General features: G+C 45.4%; 1 protein-coding gene across 2 annotated transcripts in view; it reads right to left on the bottom strand.

Moving 5' to 3' along the window:
- Positions 1–588: 588 nt before the first annotated feature.
- LOC147211149 (chemokine-like protein TAFA-1) overlaps positions 589–22878 on the bottom strand; it is a 43184-nt gene continuing 20894 nt past the window's right edge. For both annotated transcript variants that reach the window (XM_086103346.1, XM_086102583.1), the window contains exons 3-6: positions 12627–12767; positions 9499–9623; positions 9280–9369; positions 589–1287 (exon numbers count right to left, since the gene is read on the bottom strand). In XM_086103346.1, the coding sequence (XP_085959472.1) occupies positions 9334–9369; positions 9499–9623; positions 12627–12767 (302 nt within the window). In that variant the 3' untranslated portion in view covers positions 589–1287; positions 9280–9333. The remainder of the gene's footprint in view (positions 1288–9279; positions 9370–9498; positions 9624–12626; positions 12768–22878) is intronic.

Below are 22878 nucleotides of genomic sequence, written 5' to 3'. Positions count from 1 at the left end.
TGAACGGAACATGCAGAGTGCGTCCGTGTGTGTGTGTGTGTGTGTTGAGTCTTGAGTCTTGTGAGTGATGCAACCAAGGTTGAAGAACCAATGCTCAAACCCAAATGAGTGTCTGGCCTCCACAAGTCTCTTTCAATAAACAGATGCTATGAATGAACTGGATGACTGAGAAAAATCATCATCGTCGTGAACAAAGCAGATGTGGGGGTTGGGGGGGGGGGTTTAAATAGGTTGGATGGACGAGCAAAGCAACACTCAACACAATGAGAACATTGATGAGTTTCTTCATGATGGAAATGAATGAAAACACATTCTTGAGCAGAGGGTGAAAATATTGTCTTAGGCAAAGATTCTCCTCTGTTTGTCCATGAGCCTGGCTCGTCTTTCCCCTTCGTGCTAAGCCGAGCTAAGCATCAGCCATATCAAGCCGCTCATCGGCAGCATTTCCTGGCAAGAAAGCGAGAGGGAAATTAAAGGTCTATCACGGCCAAATGTCAAACGATTTCTGTCAAGCATCAGTCCCGGTAATATGCTGGATTTAGGAGAAGTCTGCGAGGCCAATCCCATGCAATGACACACTGACATTCGTTCTACAGGAACAAGGACTTTAATGATACTTCATCACGTATTAACATGTGGCCTCACATATACAACATCATCATTGGAATGCTTTGAAACCATTAAGGCATTTCAAGTATTGAAAAGAAGCGAATGGTATGGCGTATTTGGCAAGTCAAATTCATGGGTGTCACGTTTCCAAGTTGGTCTGGTTAAGCTGCAAAAGCACACAAACAAAGGTTGAAAAGTAGAGAGCATCAAGACACACAAGTTCAATTTGGAGTAAGTCTCCAAATGTCTGCTTAATTATCGCATTTGGGCTGCATTCAGGGCTCCGCGCCAACAGAGATAAAACATGAGTCAAGACAAACAGTTCATGTCCAAATTTGTCTTTGGAAAAAGAAGAAGCCTGAGGGCTGTCAACCCCATTAGCGTCGACTTTCCAGCCCCGGGCTTTGTAGCAGACGGCTGTCGACTGGCATCTGATGTCAAATACCAGACCATCTCCTCACTTGACGTCCCATCTTCAAATTTTGAAAAAGTGATGAAATTACATTTATAACGTTATGGCGATCACAATGACCATCCCGCAGGCAGCCCAGAGCATCTGTATAGTCAGGAGCCTTGAGCGGGTTGTGCATGATGATTTACTCGACAACTTTTTACACTTGAGTCTGAGACGGGCTCAGAAAGTTTGTTGGATGGTTGGTGCTTGGTCCTTCGGCAGTGCTGAAAGGAGGAAGAAAACCACGTATTGGAAAGATTCAAACATATCAGTGTCATTCTGGCAGTCGCTGCCAAGCAAAGCCCTGATCTGCTGCTCTCTACTGGTTACCGTTCTCCACGAATCTTGACCAAAGGAAGAGTTGTACTGCATATTAATGATGCAAGAGAAGTTGCATCATGATCAAGATCTGTGCCCTTTTTTCAAGCTCCAGCATCCATGTAAAAAAACAAAAGACAAACAAACAAACAAAAAAAAAAAAACCCCAGCAAAAGTTGAAGGACATCTGTGTCAAATTATTACATGTGTGAATTTCAACGCTTTGCTCGTTGACCTTTGAACTCAAACGTTTACCTACTGGGACTTCATATTGTTGTAGTTAGCACAATGTAGAGAACGTTCACTTGGCGTTTTAAATTTAACCAAGTCTTTGAGTTTTGAAGTTCTATTTTGAACAAAACACTTTCAATTGTCCCTCGGTGTTAGTGTGAGTGCGGATGGTTGTTCGTCTCGGTGTGCCTTGCAATTGGCTGGCAACCAGTTCAGGGTGTACCCCACCTACTGCCCAAAGACAACTGGGATAGGCGCCAGCACACCCTACGGCCCTTGAGAGGACAAGCGGATCAGAAAATGGATGGATAGATATTTTGAACAAAGATCTGATTTGTCTGTTCGCTATAAGCTACGTTATTCACATCTCTCATTGCTGTTTCGAACAATAAATAATGGATCAATATTAGTTGGATATGCATTTCCCCAGGGGCCATACCTCTATGCCATGGCTAAGCAATGTTTTTGAAGCTCAGAACTACTTCTTGGCCACTGATTAACGCAAAGGACAACCGGTTTGACACACACTTCTGAAATGACACATTTGCTAACAAATTGTTTTTTTTAAATATTACTTGTATTATTATATTATTATTATTCATAAGGCGGCCCGGTAGTCCAGTGGTTAGCACGTCGACTTCACAGTGCAGAGGTACCGGGTTCAATTCCAGCTCCGGCCTCCCTGTGTGGAGTTTGCATGTTCTCCCCGGGCCTGCGTGGGTTTTCTCCGGGTCCTCCGGTTTCCTCCCCCATTCCAAAAACATGCATGGCAGGCTGATTGAACGCTCTAAATTGTCCCTAGGTGTGAATGTGAGCGTGGATGGTTGTTCGTCTCTGTGTGCCCTGCGATTGGCTGGCAACCGATTCAGGGTGTCCCCCGCCTACTGCCCGAAGACAGCTGGGATAGGCTCCAGCACCCCCCGCGACCCGAGTGAGGATCAAGCGGTTCGGAAAATGGATGGATGGATGGATGGATGGATATTATTCATAATAATTGTATTCATTTATGTGAAGACAGTGATCATTATAATGACCTCTCAAAAACATTAGAAAACAGATACATTACAGTACCTCCAAATTTATTTCTAAATACTGCATATTTGAATGTATTTATATTTTTAAATAGGGATGCACAACAAAAGCAATACTAATAACCATATTTTTTCACACACACACACACACACACACACACACGCACGCACGCACACATGCACACACACAAAACATCTTTATTTATATAGCACTTTCACAACAGTTGTAACAAAGTGCTTTACAGAACATTTAACAAGTATTTTACAAATAAACAGTAAAACAATGCATAAACAAAAGTGCTTGCAAAAGGCAAGGTACTAGGGAACACCGAGAGTAAACAAACAAAACGTCAAGAAGCCAATAACACGAAGCCAAAGATCAAGAGCAATTAGAAAAAATACAGGTATATATACTTAACTAGAATCTATGAATAATGAGAGAGACTAAGGAAAGCATCAAGAGGTCTAGAAAACAACACTTGAAGCACAACAGCGAGCATAGTCAATAATCCGACAGAGAGTTGCGGAAGTCCTTAAATCCAGGGCTAATGATGAAAGGGAACAGGTGCATCAATTGGAGGCAAACCCACTTCCCTACAGCTGGGGCTGAAAACAAAACAAACAGACAGACATGACAGTACCACTCAATGGATACCCCCTGGCGGACGACCTAGTTTGGACGGATGAGCAGTATGGAAGGCACGGAGGAGGGACGGATTCAAGATCCAGTAATGGGGGACCCACTGATTCTCTTCCAGTCTATAGCCTTTCCAGTCAAACAAATACTGCACATCTCTGCCGCGGCGTCTGGAGTCCATTATTTCCATGACCGTGTACAGAGTTTCTCCATTAACAATGCGAGGAGGAGGTGGAGGGATAGGCGGCGGCGCCAGCGGACTGGACTCCACGGGCTTGAGAAGCGACACATGGAAGACTGGATGGACCTTGAGAGTAGGTGCGAGGCGGAGTTTGACAACCACTAGGTTCACGATCGCCTCAACACCAAACGGTCCGATGAATCTCGCTTCAAACATGTGTGAGCTGCCCACCACATGCAGATGCCACATGTAGAGCCAAACCTTATAGCCCGGACAATAGTCGGGTGCAAGAGGTCGTCGCCAATCAGGGATTAGTTGATTTCATTCAACCGTGCGTGACAATGCTGCTCTGGTCTTCCTCCAGATACGATGGGCCCACTTCAGATGGAGTTGTATGGATAGGATGTCCACTTGGCCTTTCTTGAGAGGGAAACAGAGGGGGTAACCATACGCAGCCATCAACGGGGACCGACCTGTAGCAGGTGAATTGAGTGTGTTGTGGGTGTATTCAACCCATGGAAGCTGATTGGCACATGATGCTGGTTCATGGAGAAAGACACAACAGAGAGCTCTCTCCAGGTCTTGGTTGACATTCTGACTTTGACCATCAGATTGCCGGTGATATCCTGAGGCTGGCTCCCATGGCCCTGCAAAACGTTTTCCACACGAGGCACAAATTGAGGCTCCCGATCAGACACAATGTCCATAGGAATACCATGGAGTCGGAACACATGGCGGAAGTCCAAAGGTATGTGATCCCAAGGACAAGACGGTACAGGCAACGGCCGAAGTAACCCAGCCAGAGGGCGGCGTGAAGTCTTGCCACAAGCACAGGCCACCAGAACAATTGATTTAATAGTGCTAGCGTGCAGTTAACTCCAGGATGGCAGGCAACTTTCGAAACATGGCCCCACTGTTACACCTCAGAACGAAATGCCGCAGGTAAAATAAAAGCCCTTTGGGACAATCCCCCGGAACTGGGGTTTCTCTTAAAGCAGGGGTGTCCAAAGTCGGTCCTCAAGGGCCGCTGTCCTGCCTGTTTTACAGCTCTCCCAGGAGCAACACAACTGATTAAAAAATAATCAGGATGGTTCTAATGCTGCTTCAGAGCTCGCTGATGACCTGATTCTGATGAATCAGGTGTGTTATGGCCGTTAGAGATGGAAAACAGGCAGGACGGTGGCCCTCCAGGCCCGGAGCTGGACATGCCTGTCTTAAAGCCTCCGGGATCCTCTGCTCAATCTCCCAGCAAAGCATTCCCACAATGCAATGACCAGGAAAGATAGCTTCCGTCTTGGTTTTCATCCATCGCAGGATCTTAAAGGCGGGAAAGTGCATTGGGCTTTTTATGAAGGGGACCCTTGGCGGTAGGTAAAAGTGTAATTGAAGCGAGTGAAGAGCAGAGCCCATTGTGCCTGACGTGAGCTCAATCATTTGGCAGAATGGCTGTAGGCCAGGTTCTTATGGTCAGTAAATACAGTCAAGGGCTCTTTAACTCCCTCAAGACAGTGATGCCACTCCTGTAGTGAAAACTATGGCCAAAACTTCACGGTTTCCCACATTATAATTAGCTTCGGCAGGTGTGATTCTTCTCGAGAAGAAAGCGCAGGGGTAAAGTCTCTGGTCGACTGGGGATTGTTGGGATAGTATGGCCTCCACTCCTTGACATCAACCTCGACAACAAAATGTAAGTCAGGGTTAGGATGGACTAGAACATGTGGGTTAGAAAATAATTTTTTGAATTTTTTAAAGGCAGAATCTGCATCATATGACCATTTGAACGCATCTATACTAGAGGTCAACTTCAAGGAGGCTGTCCTCTGGCTATAATTTCTAATGAAGTGTCTATAAAAGTTAACGAAGCCAAGAAACCACTCCAACTTCTTCATAATAGTGGGCGGTGGCCACTCTAAAACAGCCTGAGTCTCACCCAGGACCTGCTCTGAGCTTTCCTTTCTCAATAATAAACCCATCCATCCATTTTCCGAACCGCTTGATCCTCACTAGGGTCGCGGGGGGTGCTGGAGCCTATCCCAGCCATCTCCGGGCAGTAGGCGGGGGACACCCTGAATCAGTTGCCAGCCAATCGCAGGGCACACAGAGACGAACAACCATCCACGCCCACACTCACACCTAGGGACAATTTAGAGCCTCCAACCAGCCTGACATGCATGTTTTTGGAATGTGGGAGGAAACCGGAGCACCCGGAGAAAACCCACGCAGGCCCGGGGAGAACATGCAAACTCCACACAGGGAGGCTGGAGCTGGAATCGAACCCGGTACCTCTGCACTGTGAAGCCGACGTGCTAACCACTGGGCTACCGGGCCGCCCCAATAATAAACCCTCAGAATTTAACACACTCAGAGTGGAATTCACACTTTTCAGCTTTGACATCCAATCTGTTTTCGAGGAGGAGCTACAAAATCTTACGACATGTTGGTGGTTCTTCTGAATGTTTTTCTTCTGAATATTAAAATATCATCAAGATAGACGAAGCAGAAAACATTGAGCATATCTCGTAAACCATCATTAATTAGATCCTGGAAAACTGCAGGGGCATTTGTCAAGCCGAAGGGCATTACTTAATATTTAAAAATGCCCAAGAGGAGTTTTGAAGGTGCTCTTCCATTCATCCCCTTTCCTGATCTGAACCAAATGGTAGGCACTGCGGAGATCTAACTTTGAGAAAATAGTAGCAGCTTGTAAAGGCGCAAAAGCCGAACTGAGGTAGGGGATATTTGCTTTTTATTATGATTTCATTAAGTCCTGTGTAACCACACAAGGTCTTGATGTCTTATCTTTCTTCTCAATAAAGAAGAAGCCTGCTCCCATAGGTGACGTTGATGGGCGGATAAGTCCCACACTTAGGGTACTGGAGATATACTTCTTTAGTGCTTGTTGTTCTGGCTGTGATACCTGGTGCAGGCGAGAACTAGGAAGGGTTGAATTAGGCAAGTGTGATGGCACAGTCATAAGGCCTGTGAGGTGGTAGCGAGTGTGCCAGATGTTTACTGAATACCTTTTTAAGTGATCTTTTTTCGGGATCTTATCACGGCAAATAATTTTTATCAGGGAATTGATGGCTTTTATTTTCCTGTTTGGCAGACTGTAAACAATGGGCATGGCAAAACAATCTCCAATTTTCAATTGCGAGTAAGCTTCATGTCTTGATTATGAGCCTTTAACCAAGGGAGACCTAAAACAATCTGAGCCTCGCGGGAGGGCAAGACAAAAAAGAATCTCCTTTGTTCTATGTGATTTCCGAGAGTTTAAAATGAAGAGAACCGGTCGTATATTTGACCTCAGCCAAGAGACGCCCGTTAAGATCAGTCACTCTACTGACTTTGGTAAGTTCCTCTGTAGGACAGCAAAGAGCTTCAACCACACACGGATCAATAAAACACTCGTCGGCACCCGAGTCCACAAGAGCCATAATCTTTTGTTTGTGATCAACAAATGACACTTTTCCTGATAATTCCATTCTACGTACGCTAGAAGCAGGGCTAGGAACTTGACAGGGAGGTGGAACACTCGAGTTGATCTCATAGTTTTCTTTACTACCTGAAATAAGTCCAACTGTGTCAAATTCCCAATAACCCAGCTGAGTAGACTTTGGGAGTGATCGTGAAGGTCTTGTCGGACAGGCAAACACCTGATGACCCTGAAGACCGCAGTAGAAGCACGAACCGATTTGACGGTGTTGTCTCCTCTCCTCAGGGCTAAGATGCCCTCCGCCTAGCTGCATGGGTTCGTTGCGGGGTTTAAAAGGTTCCACAACTGGCCGTCAGTCGAGATAGAGGGTCTCGGCTGCAGCGCAGGGCTGTTCCCAATCGCGTTCCTGGCATCTCTCCCTCAAAAGATTGTTTAAGCGAATGGCTAGTGCAATGAGTTCCTCCAAGTTAGTAGAGTCATCCAGTGCTGCCAATTCATCTTTCATATTGGAACTACCTCGGCTGAAGACACTAGATAAGGCGCGGTCTTATGGCGCGGTCATCAAAACAGCGGCCAAAATACGGAAAGCAATAGAATAGTCAACAACGGACCTAGAACACAGTCTAAAAGCCAACCTCCTTCCTCCCTTCCCTGAACTGGGTGGTGGAAAACGCTAAACTCAGGGAAGGAGGACCGGAGCTCGGGCCATACGTTGCTCACTGTCATTGCCCAAGATGCAGCTTGAAAAGTCAAGAGACTCATGATAAATATGACCTGGGAACTATCCTGGGAGTATGTAAAAGGTTGCTGGTCAAAAATGAACAAACATTGGTTGAGGAATTGCCTGCTACGTCCAGGCTCACCTCCATATTTTGACGGATGGGGGAAATTTGGTTCCCAGCAAAAGGTTAGGGGTGGGTGTCACCCCCATACTAGCAGTTTGAGAATCCAATGGAGGCATCCCTTCCAACACGCTGGTCCAATTATATACATATACATATACGTACACACACACACACACACACACACACACACACACACACACACACACACACACACACACACACACACACACACACACACACATTCTCGTATATTTGGGATAGAACGGTTCACAAAATCCACGGTTCGGTTTTCGGTTCAGTATATATTCTCTTAGATAAATCAAATACCATCCCATGAGAATGTGCTTACTGTACAGGACACGACATATACAGTACACGTATGTGGCATGCAGTGCAGGAGTGGACATTGTAGGATAAAGTAATCATTGCTAAACACAGACGTGGGAAATCATCAGTGCATTAGTCCGTCTGTATATTAGGCCCGTCCTGGCGGTCTGAGTCAGCCAAACGCCGTCGAAAACAGACTTACCGGTACCACGTCAAATGCATGTGGTGCACACCTGATGCGCAACAAAATAAAGAAAAATCAAACAGTGTTCAATACCTTTCAGTCCCATAGACCGCAATGACATGTCCCATGTTTTTATTTCACCGTTCACCACACCGTGTGTGTGTGTTTGTGTGTGTGTGTGTGTGTGGGGGGGGGGGGTAGGGGCGGGGTGGTAATTTTATTGTATTTTCTTTATTTGGCTGCATGTCTGCTTTTGCAGAGCCTGTGAAAATTATGTTCTCGGCATGGATTGGCTGTTGGGATGGACTGGGCCCATGTGGTTCGGCTTGAAATGCGCATCATCAAATTATCGCGCATGGTTGTTTTTCAGAGAACGAGCAGAACGGGTGTTACGATAACATAGAGCTCTGGCAAACGTGTCTGCAAAGTAGCGCGGGCTTGGAATAAAATAAAACAAACCAAAGAATTTCACGTGCTACGTCATGCAGCAAAGGCTTGGTGACGCTATGAAAGTGACAGGAATCCAAGTAATGTTGGTAGATTTGATGCAGCTCTTGTTATTGGTCCAGTTTCGTTGATATTGGACCCATGAACATGACGTCATTCTCTCCACTCGCAATGCTGGTGTGATAGATATACTGTTCATCCCTACTTTCAAATGATTACTTTAACAACATTCCTCGAAAATCACAATGCACGTATGCGTATGTACAGTGTGTGCATGTGTGTGTGTTTTATCATTTTTGAAGTGTTTTGAAGTGTTCACCATGTGCTAAACTGCTGCTGGTCGTGAGGTGAATGGAGTTGAGTTCAACCACACAGCGCTTGTGCATAGAAATTTCTGCAGAGAAAAACATGACGAATCATATGCATAAGACACGTCTATGGACATCTCCGGACACCACTATCTGCTTTTCCATCTGCTTGTATCAAATGTAAAAGCCAGCGAGTGTATATTCAAAGGCCAGTGTGTATATATTCACACACAAATGATAGGAAGTGCAAATGTTTTTTCGTGTCAGAAATTACCTGCAATTCAAGCTTTGCACCGGAGGCGTACAAGTCCAAGCCTCTGGCCAAGCTTCAGTATGTAGCTGACGTTGTGTATGGCTGAGTGTTCTGGGTGGGGGAAGAAAGGTCATTTGGGTGTTAGTTCGACTGTGATATATCCACCGGATATTCAATGCTAAAGCCTACATTTCTCCGCCTTAACGTCTTGTTTCCTGCGGTCAAGCGAGGTTATCTTACCCTGGTGGTTTTGATCTTGTTGCCTGCATAGCACATCCAGCCCGAGTTGTCAGGGAGCGTCTTGCATTCTTCTCCCTCCAGGCAAGGCTCCATCTCACACCACCACTTTCCAATTACGATGGACGCTGCGTGCAGCAAAGACAAGCGAAGCAGTAATGTAGGTGTCTAACAAACTGCAAATCCAGCCAGGCATTTTAAAACCAAAGCCCAAATTGGGCAATAAGTAACCAAGCTCGGCATACTTCTTGTACTGAACTTTTTTTTTTAATACTGTATCCGTAATTTTATATTCTTTCCTGATTAGATGCAGCTTGGGTGAAAGTGATACTTTTCATAGATTGAGTGGCAGGTGTGAGTATAATGTGGCCCACGTTTGTGCCGATGGAGAAGAAAATTGCCTTAAATACAGGGCAAATAGACACTAATGGGTCATAATGTGCTATGGTGAATCTGTCAAAGCTGAGATTGACACACTTCTGATTGCTGCAGCCAATTGCAGGAATATTTGCAAAAGGGAGTCAGGATGAAAGCTGCAGGTGAGAGGGTTCACAGTAGACAGTGTGACCTTTTTGTGTGTGGATCGCGCAGCAGACATTTGACAAAGAATGCACAACGCCATTGCATCTACATCATTCAATGTTTGTTACTTAGGCTTGCTTTTCTACTCTTGCTCATGCTGCGCCACACATACAGTGGCATCGTGGATCGAACTGTCTGCTGTCATACGTGACATAATCCCAGGGAAAATTCTCTCTGGAATGAGGCATTTCCTAAGTGACAGATGCTTTTGCTCCCCTCTCGGAAAAAAATCCGTTTATCTTTTTCGTTGGCCGCCGATTAAAGGGTTGAACCGAAAAGCTGACTTTACCACTCCACAGTGACGTTTTTTGCCCTGAGGTTGACTCATTGCGAATCAAATAATCGGGTTCTTTCGATTTTACGGAGGAGTTTGTACTGACCTGTCTGCTGGAGTCGTCAGACTATAACGCTCTGTGGAGCAGCAAAATGTCCGGCCAACACGGCAACACAGCCATCATGCTTCTGCCTGGGGCTGATAGTATGAAAATAAGATGTTTTGGGATGACAATTGAAGGGATTCAAGGTTCAAGATGTTTATCATGGGTCGAGTGAAAAACTCGCGGATGGGAGAAATTTGAAAAGTGTATGTTGTGAATTTGTGCTGTCTCCGAACGGGTTGTGTGTCCTCTTTGAGGCACAGTGGTCAAATGTGTGGTGTAGTGGTGGGAAGGTCTACCCCACACTGGAGAGGTTTCTGGTCCCTTGACACGAGGTGATAGAGTTTGTCAGTAGGCCATTAGCCTAGGACCCGTTCGCTATTCTGATCGCCAGTAGTCTTAAAATATTCATACCAGAGGCATAAAGGGAAGCTCCATCTTTGCCGGCAGAATGTTACTGCACGGACAACTGCGTGATTACAAGAATTGTATCTCTAAGCTGGATTGCATGGTTTAAGATGGGACATTGTTGGCAAGCGCCAAAAACGTGTCATTTCACTCTATTTCACTTGGGCTTTTATTCTATTTGAGGATACACTTGCTAATGGTTCCATTTTTGGTCCAATATTTTAACACGCCTCTTGGCTCCATACAGCTGTATACACCAGTCAGTATTGGTCAGCAAATGCCACTTTGAGGGTTTCAAAGCAATGCAAGTGTTGCGATGCTGGTAGTGTGTTGTAATAAACGGCGTCTATAAAGTGAGCAAACAGTGACATTCTTAGCCATTTAACATCAAATTGTGATTATACCAATGCCATTTCACGTTGCACCACTGCCCTCGTTCCTCGCCACAGTTCTCAAGGTGCCAATGCTATGAATCTTTTAAGACTTGGTCACCGTAAGAGTCGAAGCTGTTGAGGCTAACTGCTGCTCAATTAGGCTGCAATTATTCATCCACAGCCAGTTTACGTTTGTACTCTCGGCCTCGTACAGATATATGAAGACTGTGATGCTTTGTTGGGCAGACATTTTGCTGATCCACAAGCATTGAGGTCGGGCGACGGCAGGAGCACGGCTGATTTCCTCCTCATGGAACGCAAGACCGTTCGGTTTGTTGAAAACAAACATGCTCGCTCTCCAATTTCAACAACTACAAGTAACGTACTGGTGAGGTGTATTTTTAAAGGGCAAGTCAACGCCCAAATTTTCTTCAATCATACGTTCCATGCTCATTCACTAGTGTAAACACGGCATTATGATTCATATTGGAATATGAGTTCAGCAGCAAAATGCACCAGTTTTTGTTCATCTCAAGGAGCGGCCATTTTGCCACTTGCTGTCGACTGAATATGACCCCACAGTTGCTCACGGCTCAGGTAACGACCAAACATGGCTCAGCTTCAGAAAACGGGTGATTTGACTGGTGAAGGCACATAGAACATGTCACTGAGAAGAAAATATTTGGGGTGACTTCCCCATTCATCACTTATTTTTGTTTCTTTCTATGCCAATTTGTTGAATGTGCAAAACTGGTCCTTGGTGCAAAAAAGGTTGGGATAACTGTCGTTCAAACTCGACATCAATTTCATGTATTATTTCCTGTCAGACTAATAAATACGTAGAGAGAACAAGATTGGTGCTCAGCAGGCCTACAGTCCACTCCTCTGCCACGGTAACATTTAAAACACGGTGTTCTGAATGTATGTGTGTTTTGCAGGATAGTTTTTGTTTTCAAAATGTGGAGTGCCATTGCTATTGTTTTATTGTTAGTTAGCAGAAAACTTGCTAATTCATTGAAGAGGCAGTAATATATCCTCGAATATAATACTGTCAAATACTGTAGATGTCAGACTCTTTCATGATTTGGAAATTGTCATTCAGAAAGGCTCAAGCTGAGGTTCCAACTTCGAACCCTCGCCTGAAAAGCAGACGTGCTCCCCGCATACCCCATTGTGCTGGTTAGAGACCGCTTTTCTTCGTTGCAAAATGGGTATGCAAGAAAAAGTTAAAAAGAAAGTCATGACCAAAAGCTAATTCCTGCCCATTTCTCCTATTTCAATTCACATGATTTTTAAAGAAACACTGAATGAGTCATCAAAGCATTGCTAAAACAATGATGTGGGCCAGCCCCAGCTGGTTCAAGATATGCTGTAACAGAGTAATACTCACCATCAACACATGATGGTCTGTTCCTGGTGGTTCCGGCCACCTTCCCCGGCAAGCAAGAACACTTGACTGTTTGTGAGCGCTCCTCAATGCGATTCTTATTACAGCAGCGGTGTGCAGCAACTACTTCACACGTGCCCCCCTCTGATAAGGAAAAAAAAAACAAACAAAAAAAACTACAGTACATTAAATTGGCATCTCTGGGGGCGAACTCAAGCAACATTCTGCTTCCCGAGAACTTCTTGCTTTGGGTTTGCTTTTGGTTCATCCATTGAACCATATTTGTCCTTTTATTTGCATGATGTAGGTGAAATGCTGGCACACACAATATTCATCCATAAATTCCCTTCACATTCATCGTTGAGATGGACTGTGTAATGTCCTGTTACAAGAATACGACAAAATATCACTGTAAACATGAATAATGAGTGTGTGTCGTACACTCTTTGAGGAGTCAAAGCCTGTGCAGCTTATTGATGTAGAAGAGTGATGATGAAAAGACGTGTGTGAGTGCGTGCAGAAAAGTCCTATTAGTGGGAGAAGAGGTCTGCTTCAGGGTCATCATGAATATGGACATAGCCCCCGCTGTGCAATTATCACCGAGCTACGAGCTGCGCCCCAAAGGATGGGAAGCTCGGACCGAGTGGGGTCGAGCCACCTTGACCGCCGGGCCTCGCCCACCCGCTGTGTTCAGACTCTCCACTCCTGAGAGTTGCAAAAGGACCATGTGACAATTACAGCCGCCAGTGTGACACGAGATCAAGGGGGCTGTGAGGAGAAAGGGCTGAAGGGGCCTAAAGGTGGAGCTGCTACTCTATATTGGCACGAAAGTGATAGCTGACAAGGAGCTGCCGCCTTGGCAAATGGGCTCCAGTTTGCGTGATTCGCCCTGCTGTATTTGAACATTTCCTTTTGCAACTTTCTACAAAAAGCAGATTTTCCGAGAAGCAGCCAAAACCTTGGTCAGTCCTAATCTTATGTATTCATTGCGCCAGTTTGCTTCCTTCATCTATTCCCTGCAGTGCTGATCCTATTCAGGGTCACATGAACGTTGCAGTCTCTCCCACCTGATTCAGGCTGTCCTTGGACTCATCACTTATCACAGGGCAGACACATCCAGTGTATACATCTTACCGTCCATTTGGAGGTACAGTAATTTTACAATGACGGAGACAGCTCTTTTCCCAAAACTGCAAGTTCAAACCCCAATTCCACGCAGTGTACTTTGTGTGAAATGTAAATCAAAACAAATACTTTCAAAATATGGAAAGGAACAATGTACTGTTCCTGTCACCAACATCCGACCTAGTGGCACAAAAATGACCTCCACACAAATTTGAGTTAATGTTTCACACTTCTTTTAACTCTATAGTACGTCTTGCATTAAAAATTGAAAAGAAGGAGCAGCAACAGCAACGTCAACATTTCTCTCGTGTGAAGCTTTCCCACATTTGAGAGAAAAGAACAGAGCGAAACATGGCGGCAGCTCGTGTGTAGAAATTGGCGACGTGAAGAGGGGGTTGGATGAAACGCTAGCTCGTTAGCACGGAAGCTAACTGCGGACGTTAGCACGGAAGCTAACTGCGAATAGACGCTACGCAGTTGGAACCCACCACCAGAGACCAACCAGCCGAACGCCAGCGAGCGTGAGAAAGCCGAGAGGCAGCTAGCCAGCGAGCGTGAGGGAGCCGGCAAACCCACTTGCCACGTCAGCAACACCCAGCAGCAAGCCCACTGGACACGTCACCAACTAGCATACAACCGGCTAGCAACGAGACCCGACAAAATGCCACCCAAACAGAAGCAAGGCACAAAGCAGGATGAGGACTTCCTGACCCTCATTCAAGTAAACGAATTACTCCAGCAACAAAAAGAGCTTTTTACGGCGCTCTTGCAACAACAACAGGAAAATTTCAAAGGATTTGTCAAGATGATAATAGACTCAACAAACTCACGACTTGACACTTTTACCAGGGAAGTCCAAGAAATAAAAACCAGCATCAACTTTACCCAAAAAGAGGGTAAACATTAAAAAAAAATCGAATCTGTCAAACTGGCCATTCCAAAGACATGCAAACAGAAATCTACAAAATATGTGACAGCATGCTAGTATTAACAGACAAGATGGACTACTTGGAAGGACAGTCAAGAAGAAACAACTTGGTAATTGATGGAATTGAGGAAACACCGGGAGAAACGTGGACTGAAACAGAGGAAAAAGTTCAAAAAATCTTCAAGGAGAAGCTGCTGGGAGGGAGCCAGTGACGACCGACCGTGAGGGAGCCAGTGACGACCGCGAGGAAGCCAGCGACGACTGCAGGGGAGCCAGAGACCGCGAGGAAGCCGGGAGACAACCAGTCAGCGACCACAGCGAGGGAGCCAGCGACGACCGCAAGGGAGCCAGAGACGACCGAGAGGAAGCCAGCGACGACCGAGAGGAAGCCAGCGACCGCGAGGGAGCCGGGAGACAACCAGCCAGCGACCACCGCGAAGGAGCCAGCGACAACCGCAAGGGAGCCAGAGACGACCGAGAGGAAGCCAGAGACGACCGAGAGGAAGCCAGCGACGACTGCAAGGGAGCCAGCGACCGCGAGAGAGCCGGGAGACAACCAGCCAGTGACCGCGAGGGAGCCAGCGACGACCGCGAGGGAACCGGGAGACAACCAGCCAGCGAGCGTGAGAGAGCCGGGAGGCAGCCAGCCGGCGAGCGTGAGGGAGTCGGCGACGACCGCAAGTGAGCCAGCGACCACGAGGGACCCGGGAGACGTCCAGCCAGCAACCGCGAGGGAGCCAGCGACAACAGCGAGGGAGCCAGCGATGACAGCGAGAGAGCCAGCGACGACAGCGAGGGAACCAGCGACGACCGCGAGGGAGCCAGCGACGACCGCGAGGGAGCCAGCGATGACCGCGTGGGAGCAGGAAATTCACATCCCAAAAACACGGACTTCCAACCCTTTGAAGATACTGACTATAAGCCATTCGACCCCGAGAACAATTTCGACCCGGACAATAACTTCTTCAAGAACAAAGGGTAAAAAACTCTGACTATTACTTGGATGAACAATTCAACACTAATATACAATTGGAAAATGCACTTTCAGTAATACACTAAAATTATGGTAAACTCAATTGAGATAGAAAGAGCGTATTAAACCAAGTTTCTTGGATTAGTAATAGACTCAAAACTATGTTGGAAGCCACATATCGATAACGTAAAAAGAAAAATAGCAAAAACCATAGGGATCCTCTACAAAACCAAGGAAGTGCTAAATAAGAGATCTTTGTACACATTATACTCTTCATTATTATTACCATATATGACCTACTGTGTGGAAATACGGGGAAATGCCTGCAAAACAAACACACTCCCTATTCTAAAACTACAAAAAAAAGCAATTCGAATTATTAATAGATCAAAATATACGGAACCCACAAATCCACTATTTATCAAATTAAATACGATGACATTTTATGACCTGGTTGACTTTAAAATCGCCCAATTAATGTACAAAGCACACAATAACCTGCTCTGCCAAAACATTCTGAAGTTTTTCGAAATTCGAGAAAGCAGCTATGATTTAAGAGGTACCAACTTATTCAAAAAACTCAAAACATGAACAAACATCAAGCAAAGAAGTGTATCTATCAAAGGTGTTAATCTGTGGAATAATTTCGAAATGGACCTGAAATGGAGGGGAAAATGAGGAAGCAGAGTCTGAGGACCCTGAGGTGGGCCCTCCTATCTCTGTGGTTGAAGTCACAGATGTGGTTAAAAAGCTCCTCGGTGGCAAGGCCCTAGGGGTGGATGAGATCCGCCCGGAGTTCCTCAAGGCTCTGGATGTTGTGGGGCTGTCCTGGTTGACACGCCTCTGCAACATCGCGTGGTCAACGGGGAGAGTGCCTCTGGATTGGCAGACCGGGGTGGTAGTCCCTCTTTTTAAAAAGGGGGACAGGAGGGTGTGTTCCAACTACAGAGGGATCACACTCCTCAGCCTCCCTGGTAAGGTCTATTCAGGGGTGCTGGAGAGGAGGGTCCGTCAGGAAGTCGAGCCTCAGATTGAGGAGGAGCAGTGTGGTTTTCGTCCAGGCCGTGGAACAGTGGACCAGCTCTATACCCTTAGCAGGGTCCTCGAGGGTATGTGGGAATTCGCCCAACCAGTCTATATGTGTTTTGTGGACTTGGAGAAGGCGTTTGACCGTGTCCCTCGGGGAGTTCTGTGGGGGGTGCTTCGTGGGTATGGGGTACCGAACCCCCTGATACGGGCTGTATAAAAGCAGCAAATCTCCATCCAAAAACACACCCTTTGCCCGCTTCAGCCTAAAACAGCATTGGGAACTACATAAACAATGATCCTTTGCGCCACTGCACCAATAGAACCCACATGACAATAAAATAAGAAAAACCTTTAATTTCTCACAATGGAGAAATTCGCAATTTACAGCAGCAAAGTTTGGAGGGAGGAAAGTAGATAAAGTAGAAAACAAGTATTTGCATGCACAAAATAAATTCTTAACAAAAAATGAACTGTACACAGTACAGAATGCAATCTAAAAAAACCAAAATATAAGATATAAGCATATATGCCATTGTGTATATGCTGCATAAGGTGGCTGTGCTATTTACAATGGGTGAGGGGGCGAGAGTCCAGGTTTTCAGGTGCATTTATTCAGTAGCCTGACAGCAGTCGGCAGGAACGAGCGGCGGTACCTCTTCTTCTTGCAGCACGGGTGTATCAGTCTCTGGCTGAAGGAGCTGCCCAGTGCTGTCAGGGTGGGCTGGAGGGCGTGGGAGGGTCTGTCCATCACAGCTTCCAGTTTAGCTATCATCCTATTTTGCCCACCTCCCCCAGAGTGTCTAGAGAGCAGCCCAGGACAGCACTGGCCCTCCTGACCAGTCGGTCCAGTCTCTCTCTGTACCGGGCTGAGATGCTGCCTGGCCAGCAGACTAAGCCATAATGAATGGCTGAAGCCACCACAGAGTCATAGAAGGTCTTAAGGAGTGACCCCTGAACTCCAAAAGACCTCAGTTTTCTGAGTAGGAAGAGCCGGCTCTGCCCCTTCCTGATCGGAGCGTCCGTGTTGGTAGACCAGTCTAGTTTATTGTTGAGAAGAACACCCAGGTACTTGTAGTAAGTCACCCTCTCTATGTCCGTACCCTGGATGTTCATCGGTGGAGGTGGGGACTGTTTCCTGCAGAAATCCGCAACCAACTCCTTAGTTTCCCCGGGGCCGATCTGGAGGTGATTCTGCAGGCACCAGTCCACCGTCCTCCGTCGGTCCCGAGGTACTCCCGATCATCTCTTTTCGTAATGAGGCCGACGATCGCGGAGTCGTCAGAGAACTTTTGAAGGTGGCAGGTTGGAGTGATGTATCTGAAGTCCGAGGTGTAGAGAGTGAACAGGAATGGAGCCAGGACAGTCCCCTGCAGCTGGCCAAGCTTATTTCTTTGTCACTGCTGTTATTATGTACAAACACGCAATACTGTGCTGTTTTTTAATTTTTTATGTTTTTTTTAACAATAGGACTTTTTATTCAGTATCGTGAGCTTTTTTGCATCAGCAGCTTCCCCCACAATATCATGATGACTATTGTGTCGTGAGGTTGATTTCATGACAATATCCTAATTTGACGTTTGAATATCGTTACATTCTTAATGCTCAATTGAATACAAGGACAAGCTATTTAATGCTCAAACTGATAAACATGATTTTTATTTTTATTTTTTTTAATACTCTCTCACTTTGAATTTGAACATGTGCCAGGAAAGGCGAAAGTTAAATGCTCACAAAATACCTGCTTGGACCATTCCAGAAGTGGAACAGGTTCACCAGAAACCAGTGAGAGTCATGAATGAGCAGAACTGGAGCATCCCTGAAAGGCTTCATGAACGAGGATGGCGTGAGCTTCATCATTTGGTCAAAATCCGCATCAATTTAAAAACGTTTCTCAACATGCACTTGCAAGGAATTTAGGAATTCCATCATCTACGATATAAAATATCATCAAAACATTCAGAGAATGTGGAAAAATCTCTGCACGTAAAGGCCAAAAACAATCAATGAATGCCCAGGACCTTTGATCCCTCAGGCAGCAGTGCATAAAAAAAAAATTGTTAAGGTTATTGCCACATGAACTTGGGAAAACATCAGAAAGCCATTGTCAGCTCACAAATTTCATGGCTATAAACTCCACACCATGCAAAGTGAAAGCCATATATGATGTCGACACCCAGAAATGCCACCAATGCTTCCCTGAGCTCCGAGTTCATCTGAGATGGACTGACGCAAAGTGGAAAAGCGAGCTGTGGTCCGACGAGTCCACAGTTCAAATTGTTTTGGGAAAAACATCAACGTTGTCTCTGCTGGGCCAGTGAGAAAAGGTATCTATCCACTGCAACCGTCTGACGCTAATCAGTGCATCCATCAAAACTGCTCAGCATTAGCTTTGATATAGAAATATTTCCAAAAGGCTTACAAAGTAAATCAATAAATGAATGAAGTGGGGGCTAACGTGCACTTGATCCAAATGCACGCAAACTCACTAGACAAACCTGTGACTTGAACAAAAGAAAAGGTTTTGCCCAAAAATCATCTGAGCAGTTATACTGGTTCACCTCTCCTCAGTAGGGCCTATCCCAGCCATCTTGGGGCAGTAGGCGGGGTACACCCTCAACTAGTTGCCAGCCAATTGAAGTCATTGCAATGTTTTCAATGATATTCATTGTGCCGTTCCATAACTTTAATTGAAGAGAAGTTAGAAGCAAAACCAAACTCCCACTTACTGTAGTCTTTGGTTCCTCAATGATATTTGTTCTGTAGCAATATGACAAGAATATAAATCCAAGCCCCAAAAACCCACGTAAGCCAAAAAGCGGCTTGAATTCAAGCAGCAAAAAGTTCGGTGTTGACATAATTGTACCATCATGGGGATTAGTCAACACAGCCCCACTTGACCTACAGGAGGGAAGTAGATCACTCGACTTTCATGCACTTGATTCACTCGACCCTCACACTTATCAGGCCATTCTGATAAGCTCTTACCATGGCTATGTGAGGGACTTGCAGTGTTCTTCTTGACTTGCCATTTCTCGATGATACGCTTGGCATTGCTATATGGGAAGCAACCAGTAAAAGGACAATTTCAGGTCATATTCCGACCAAAAGTGAGACGCTTACGCAGGTGTCAGTGAACCGACTCCAAACATGATACACGTTAACAGATGCCGGTTGACACCCGGACACATTTTGCTTTTCCGAAAAAGCAATGAAACAACCAAGAGAGAATGAATTTACATGCTCACATTTACTCTGCATTTGGGGAGAAGATGCCACTGGGCTGAATTCTTGGAGCTGGTCTGGAAGAATGTTTCTGGTTGTCTGATGCATTCAATAAAAGGGCAACGTTAATGGTGATGTGCCAGAGGAAGCACTGGGGCATCCTTTGAAAACAACAGCCCACAGGGGTTTGTTCTTCTTAATGCATTGCCGTAATTGCAGAAGACAGCCCCAGATTCCTTCTTTGATCTATTAAAAAACACGCGGCTCAACAGAATTTACTTGCATTGCTTGTCGGCAGCAAACAGAGCAGAGATAACTCTATATTTGGAAATCATCACCTCTGAAGAGTGAATATATTAAAATCAAACTAACGCACTCCCGAGCAGGTACATCAACTCCTTTTCAACTAAAATGACTTGATGTTGTTCTGCCATTGAGTCGCTAGCGCATGTATGTCATAAATGTCTCGCAGGAAGGTGGGGTGGGTGGGGGGGGACGCGCGGCGGGTGGTGGACCGGTGAGTATTGGTGAAGATTATAATTGACTTGCGCGTGTGTGTGCGTGAGAGTCCAGGAAAATTTTGATTGACAGTGACTCACAGGAATTTTCATGCGTCGGGTCAGTGTCGGTGCATAAGGTCTCAACGAGAGCTGCTGTGTTTCTGCTGCAGCCGTCTTCATTACGCTGAGGGGAGAAACTGGCAGGTAACGAGGCTGCTGCGGGCAGCCTGCCCCTACGTCTCATTTTTACCTCCCCAAAAGTCCTGTGTTACTGCTGTAGGCCAATTTCTCTGGGCTGATTTGCCATTTGACTCCTTTCTTACAGTATATTCTGCACAACCTAATAGAGTGGTGGGCAAATATCGAAATGTATCTGGTTGCAGTCAATTCTCTGTGCCTCAGTTTGATGGTGGCGAAGGCATGATCAGAAAAAAAAGAGGAGTCAAAACAAACAACAACATTTCAAGTGCCTGCAAGTGAAAATCCATGATCCATGTCCTCTAAAACTGACACGCCACAGAAACAAGCAAGATAAAATTTGCATGATTAAAAATGGAGGCTTCAAAATTATGAAAACAATCAAACTGTACTACACGACCTGGAAATTTGCTGATTCGTCAAGCATCTTTCAAACTATGTTTGAGCTCCAGAAACATACGGTATGTGCTTAAAGGCTGTGGGGACTGGAATATATCCCCCAGAGTCATCACAGGGTATTTCCATATAGTGACAATGAGGCGCTCTTAAGCACACACCGGCAGATTATTCGATGGGAAGATGTATTTTGGTTTCGGCATCGCGAGCTAGCTAAGTGCTCATTACGATTTCAGCGGACAACCGCTGATGCGAACGGCCGCGTTTAAGTTGAAATATAGAGAGTGAGGGGCCACTCATATTGGGGCTCAAGTGACCATCGCCGTGTTGAAAATTCACCAAAACTAAAACGCTACATCAGCGCGAATGAGCACAACATAAATTCGTTGTCAATCTTTGCCCGTTTTTTACAATCATCTTCAATCATGTACAATGTATTTAGAAACAAACTTCTGACTTCACTTTACACGTTATCATGGGAATTGTACCACTGTCATCAGCGAAAATTAAGACGAAATATCTTTGTCAACATAACGACTTAATCACGTGAGGGAGACGAGTTGCAACGAAAATGCTAGTCATGAGACGATAGTGATAACTAAATCTATTATGCCAGATTGTTAACGTATAAAAACGAGACTAAATGTGGTTTACAAAAGACAAATTCTGCTTAAATGTCTACATGTTTGTTAACAAACATGAAACGGGGCGAAATATCACGATTGTGACGGAATGTCATGTGTTATTTCTGTTCCCTGGCATTATTATAAACCACTGGGGTCATTGGGGCAATAACACAATTTCTTATTTCAAGGCAAGGTCCGAAATGATGAAGCCTGCATTTGATAGACTCGTTTAAAATACTAAACCAAGAAGGAGTATGAGGCAATGACGCAAAATAACACAGGCACCCATGCACGCACACACACACACGCACAAATACGCGTAGTGTACACATCCGGTTGCACTTCTAATGTTGTGATGGAAATGAATATCTATTCCCCCAGTCAAGCAATTTATTGCGTGACCGCTGAGAGACAGGCATATAAATGAATGGAAAAAAAGTGAATTTCACTTTCATAGTTTATAGCTCAATGTGTGAAGTTCTGTCACTGTAATTCGATCTCGTGAAATTTGCTGTGGTCGAAAGAACCTGCAGCAAGAATGTTTATTTCATCTTGTTTATTAGCTTGTAGTTTCAGTTGTAAATAAAAGAAATGCAAGGCATATATATGTATTTATACACATACATACTGTATATATACACATACATACTGTATATATATCCATCCATTTTCCGAACCGCTTGATCCTCACTAGGGTCGCGGGGGGTGCTGGAGCCTATCCCAGCCGTCTTCGGGCAGCAGGCGGGGGACACCCTGAATCAGTTGCCAGCCAATCGCAGGGCACACAGAGACAAACAACCATCCACGCCCACACTCACACTCACACCTAGGGACAATTTAGAGCGTCCAATCAGCCTGCCATGCATGTTTTTGGAATGTGGGAGGAAACCGGAGCACCCGGAGAAAACCCACGCAGGCCCGGGGAGAACATGCAAACTCCACACAGGGCGGAGCTGGAATCGAACCCGGTACCTCTGCACTGTGAAGCCGATGTGCTAACCACTGGACTACCGGGCCGCCCTGTGTGTGTGTGTGTGTGTGTGTGTGTGTGTGTGTGTGTGTGTGTATATATATATATATATATATATATATATATATATATATATATCACTCATGACGAGGCTTTGTAGCAAGATGTTTCTCATCTGCCGTTACTCAGGTCAAACATCAACTTTGATGTTTAAGCGCTGATGTAACTAATTTGAACATTCTCACTGCAGATGTATCTGCTTTATTTCAGAGCAGTGAACAGATGTTT

Source organism: Hippocampus guttulatus, chromosome 1 (assembly GCF_054856545.1).
Source record: "Hippocampus guttulatus isolate MCC_2025c chromosome 1, RoL_Hgut_1.0, whole genome shotgun sequence".
In the NCBI taxonomy this organism is placed as follows: Eukaryota; Metazoa; Chordata; class Actinopteri; order Syngnathiformes; family Syngnathidae; genus Hippocampus; species Hippocampus guttulatus.
This window is presented reverse-complemented; position numbering and strand designations above follow the sequence as displayed.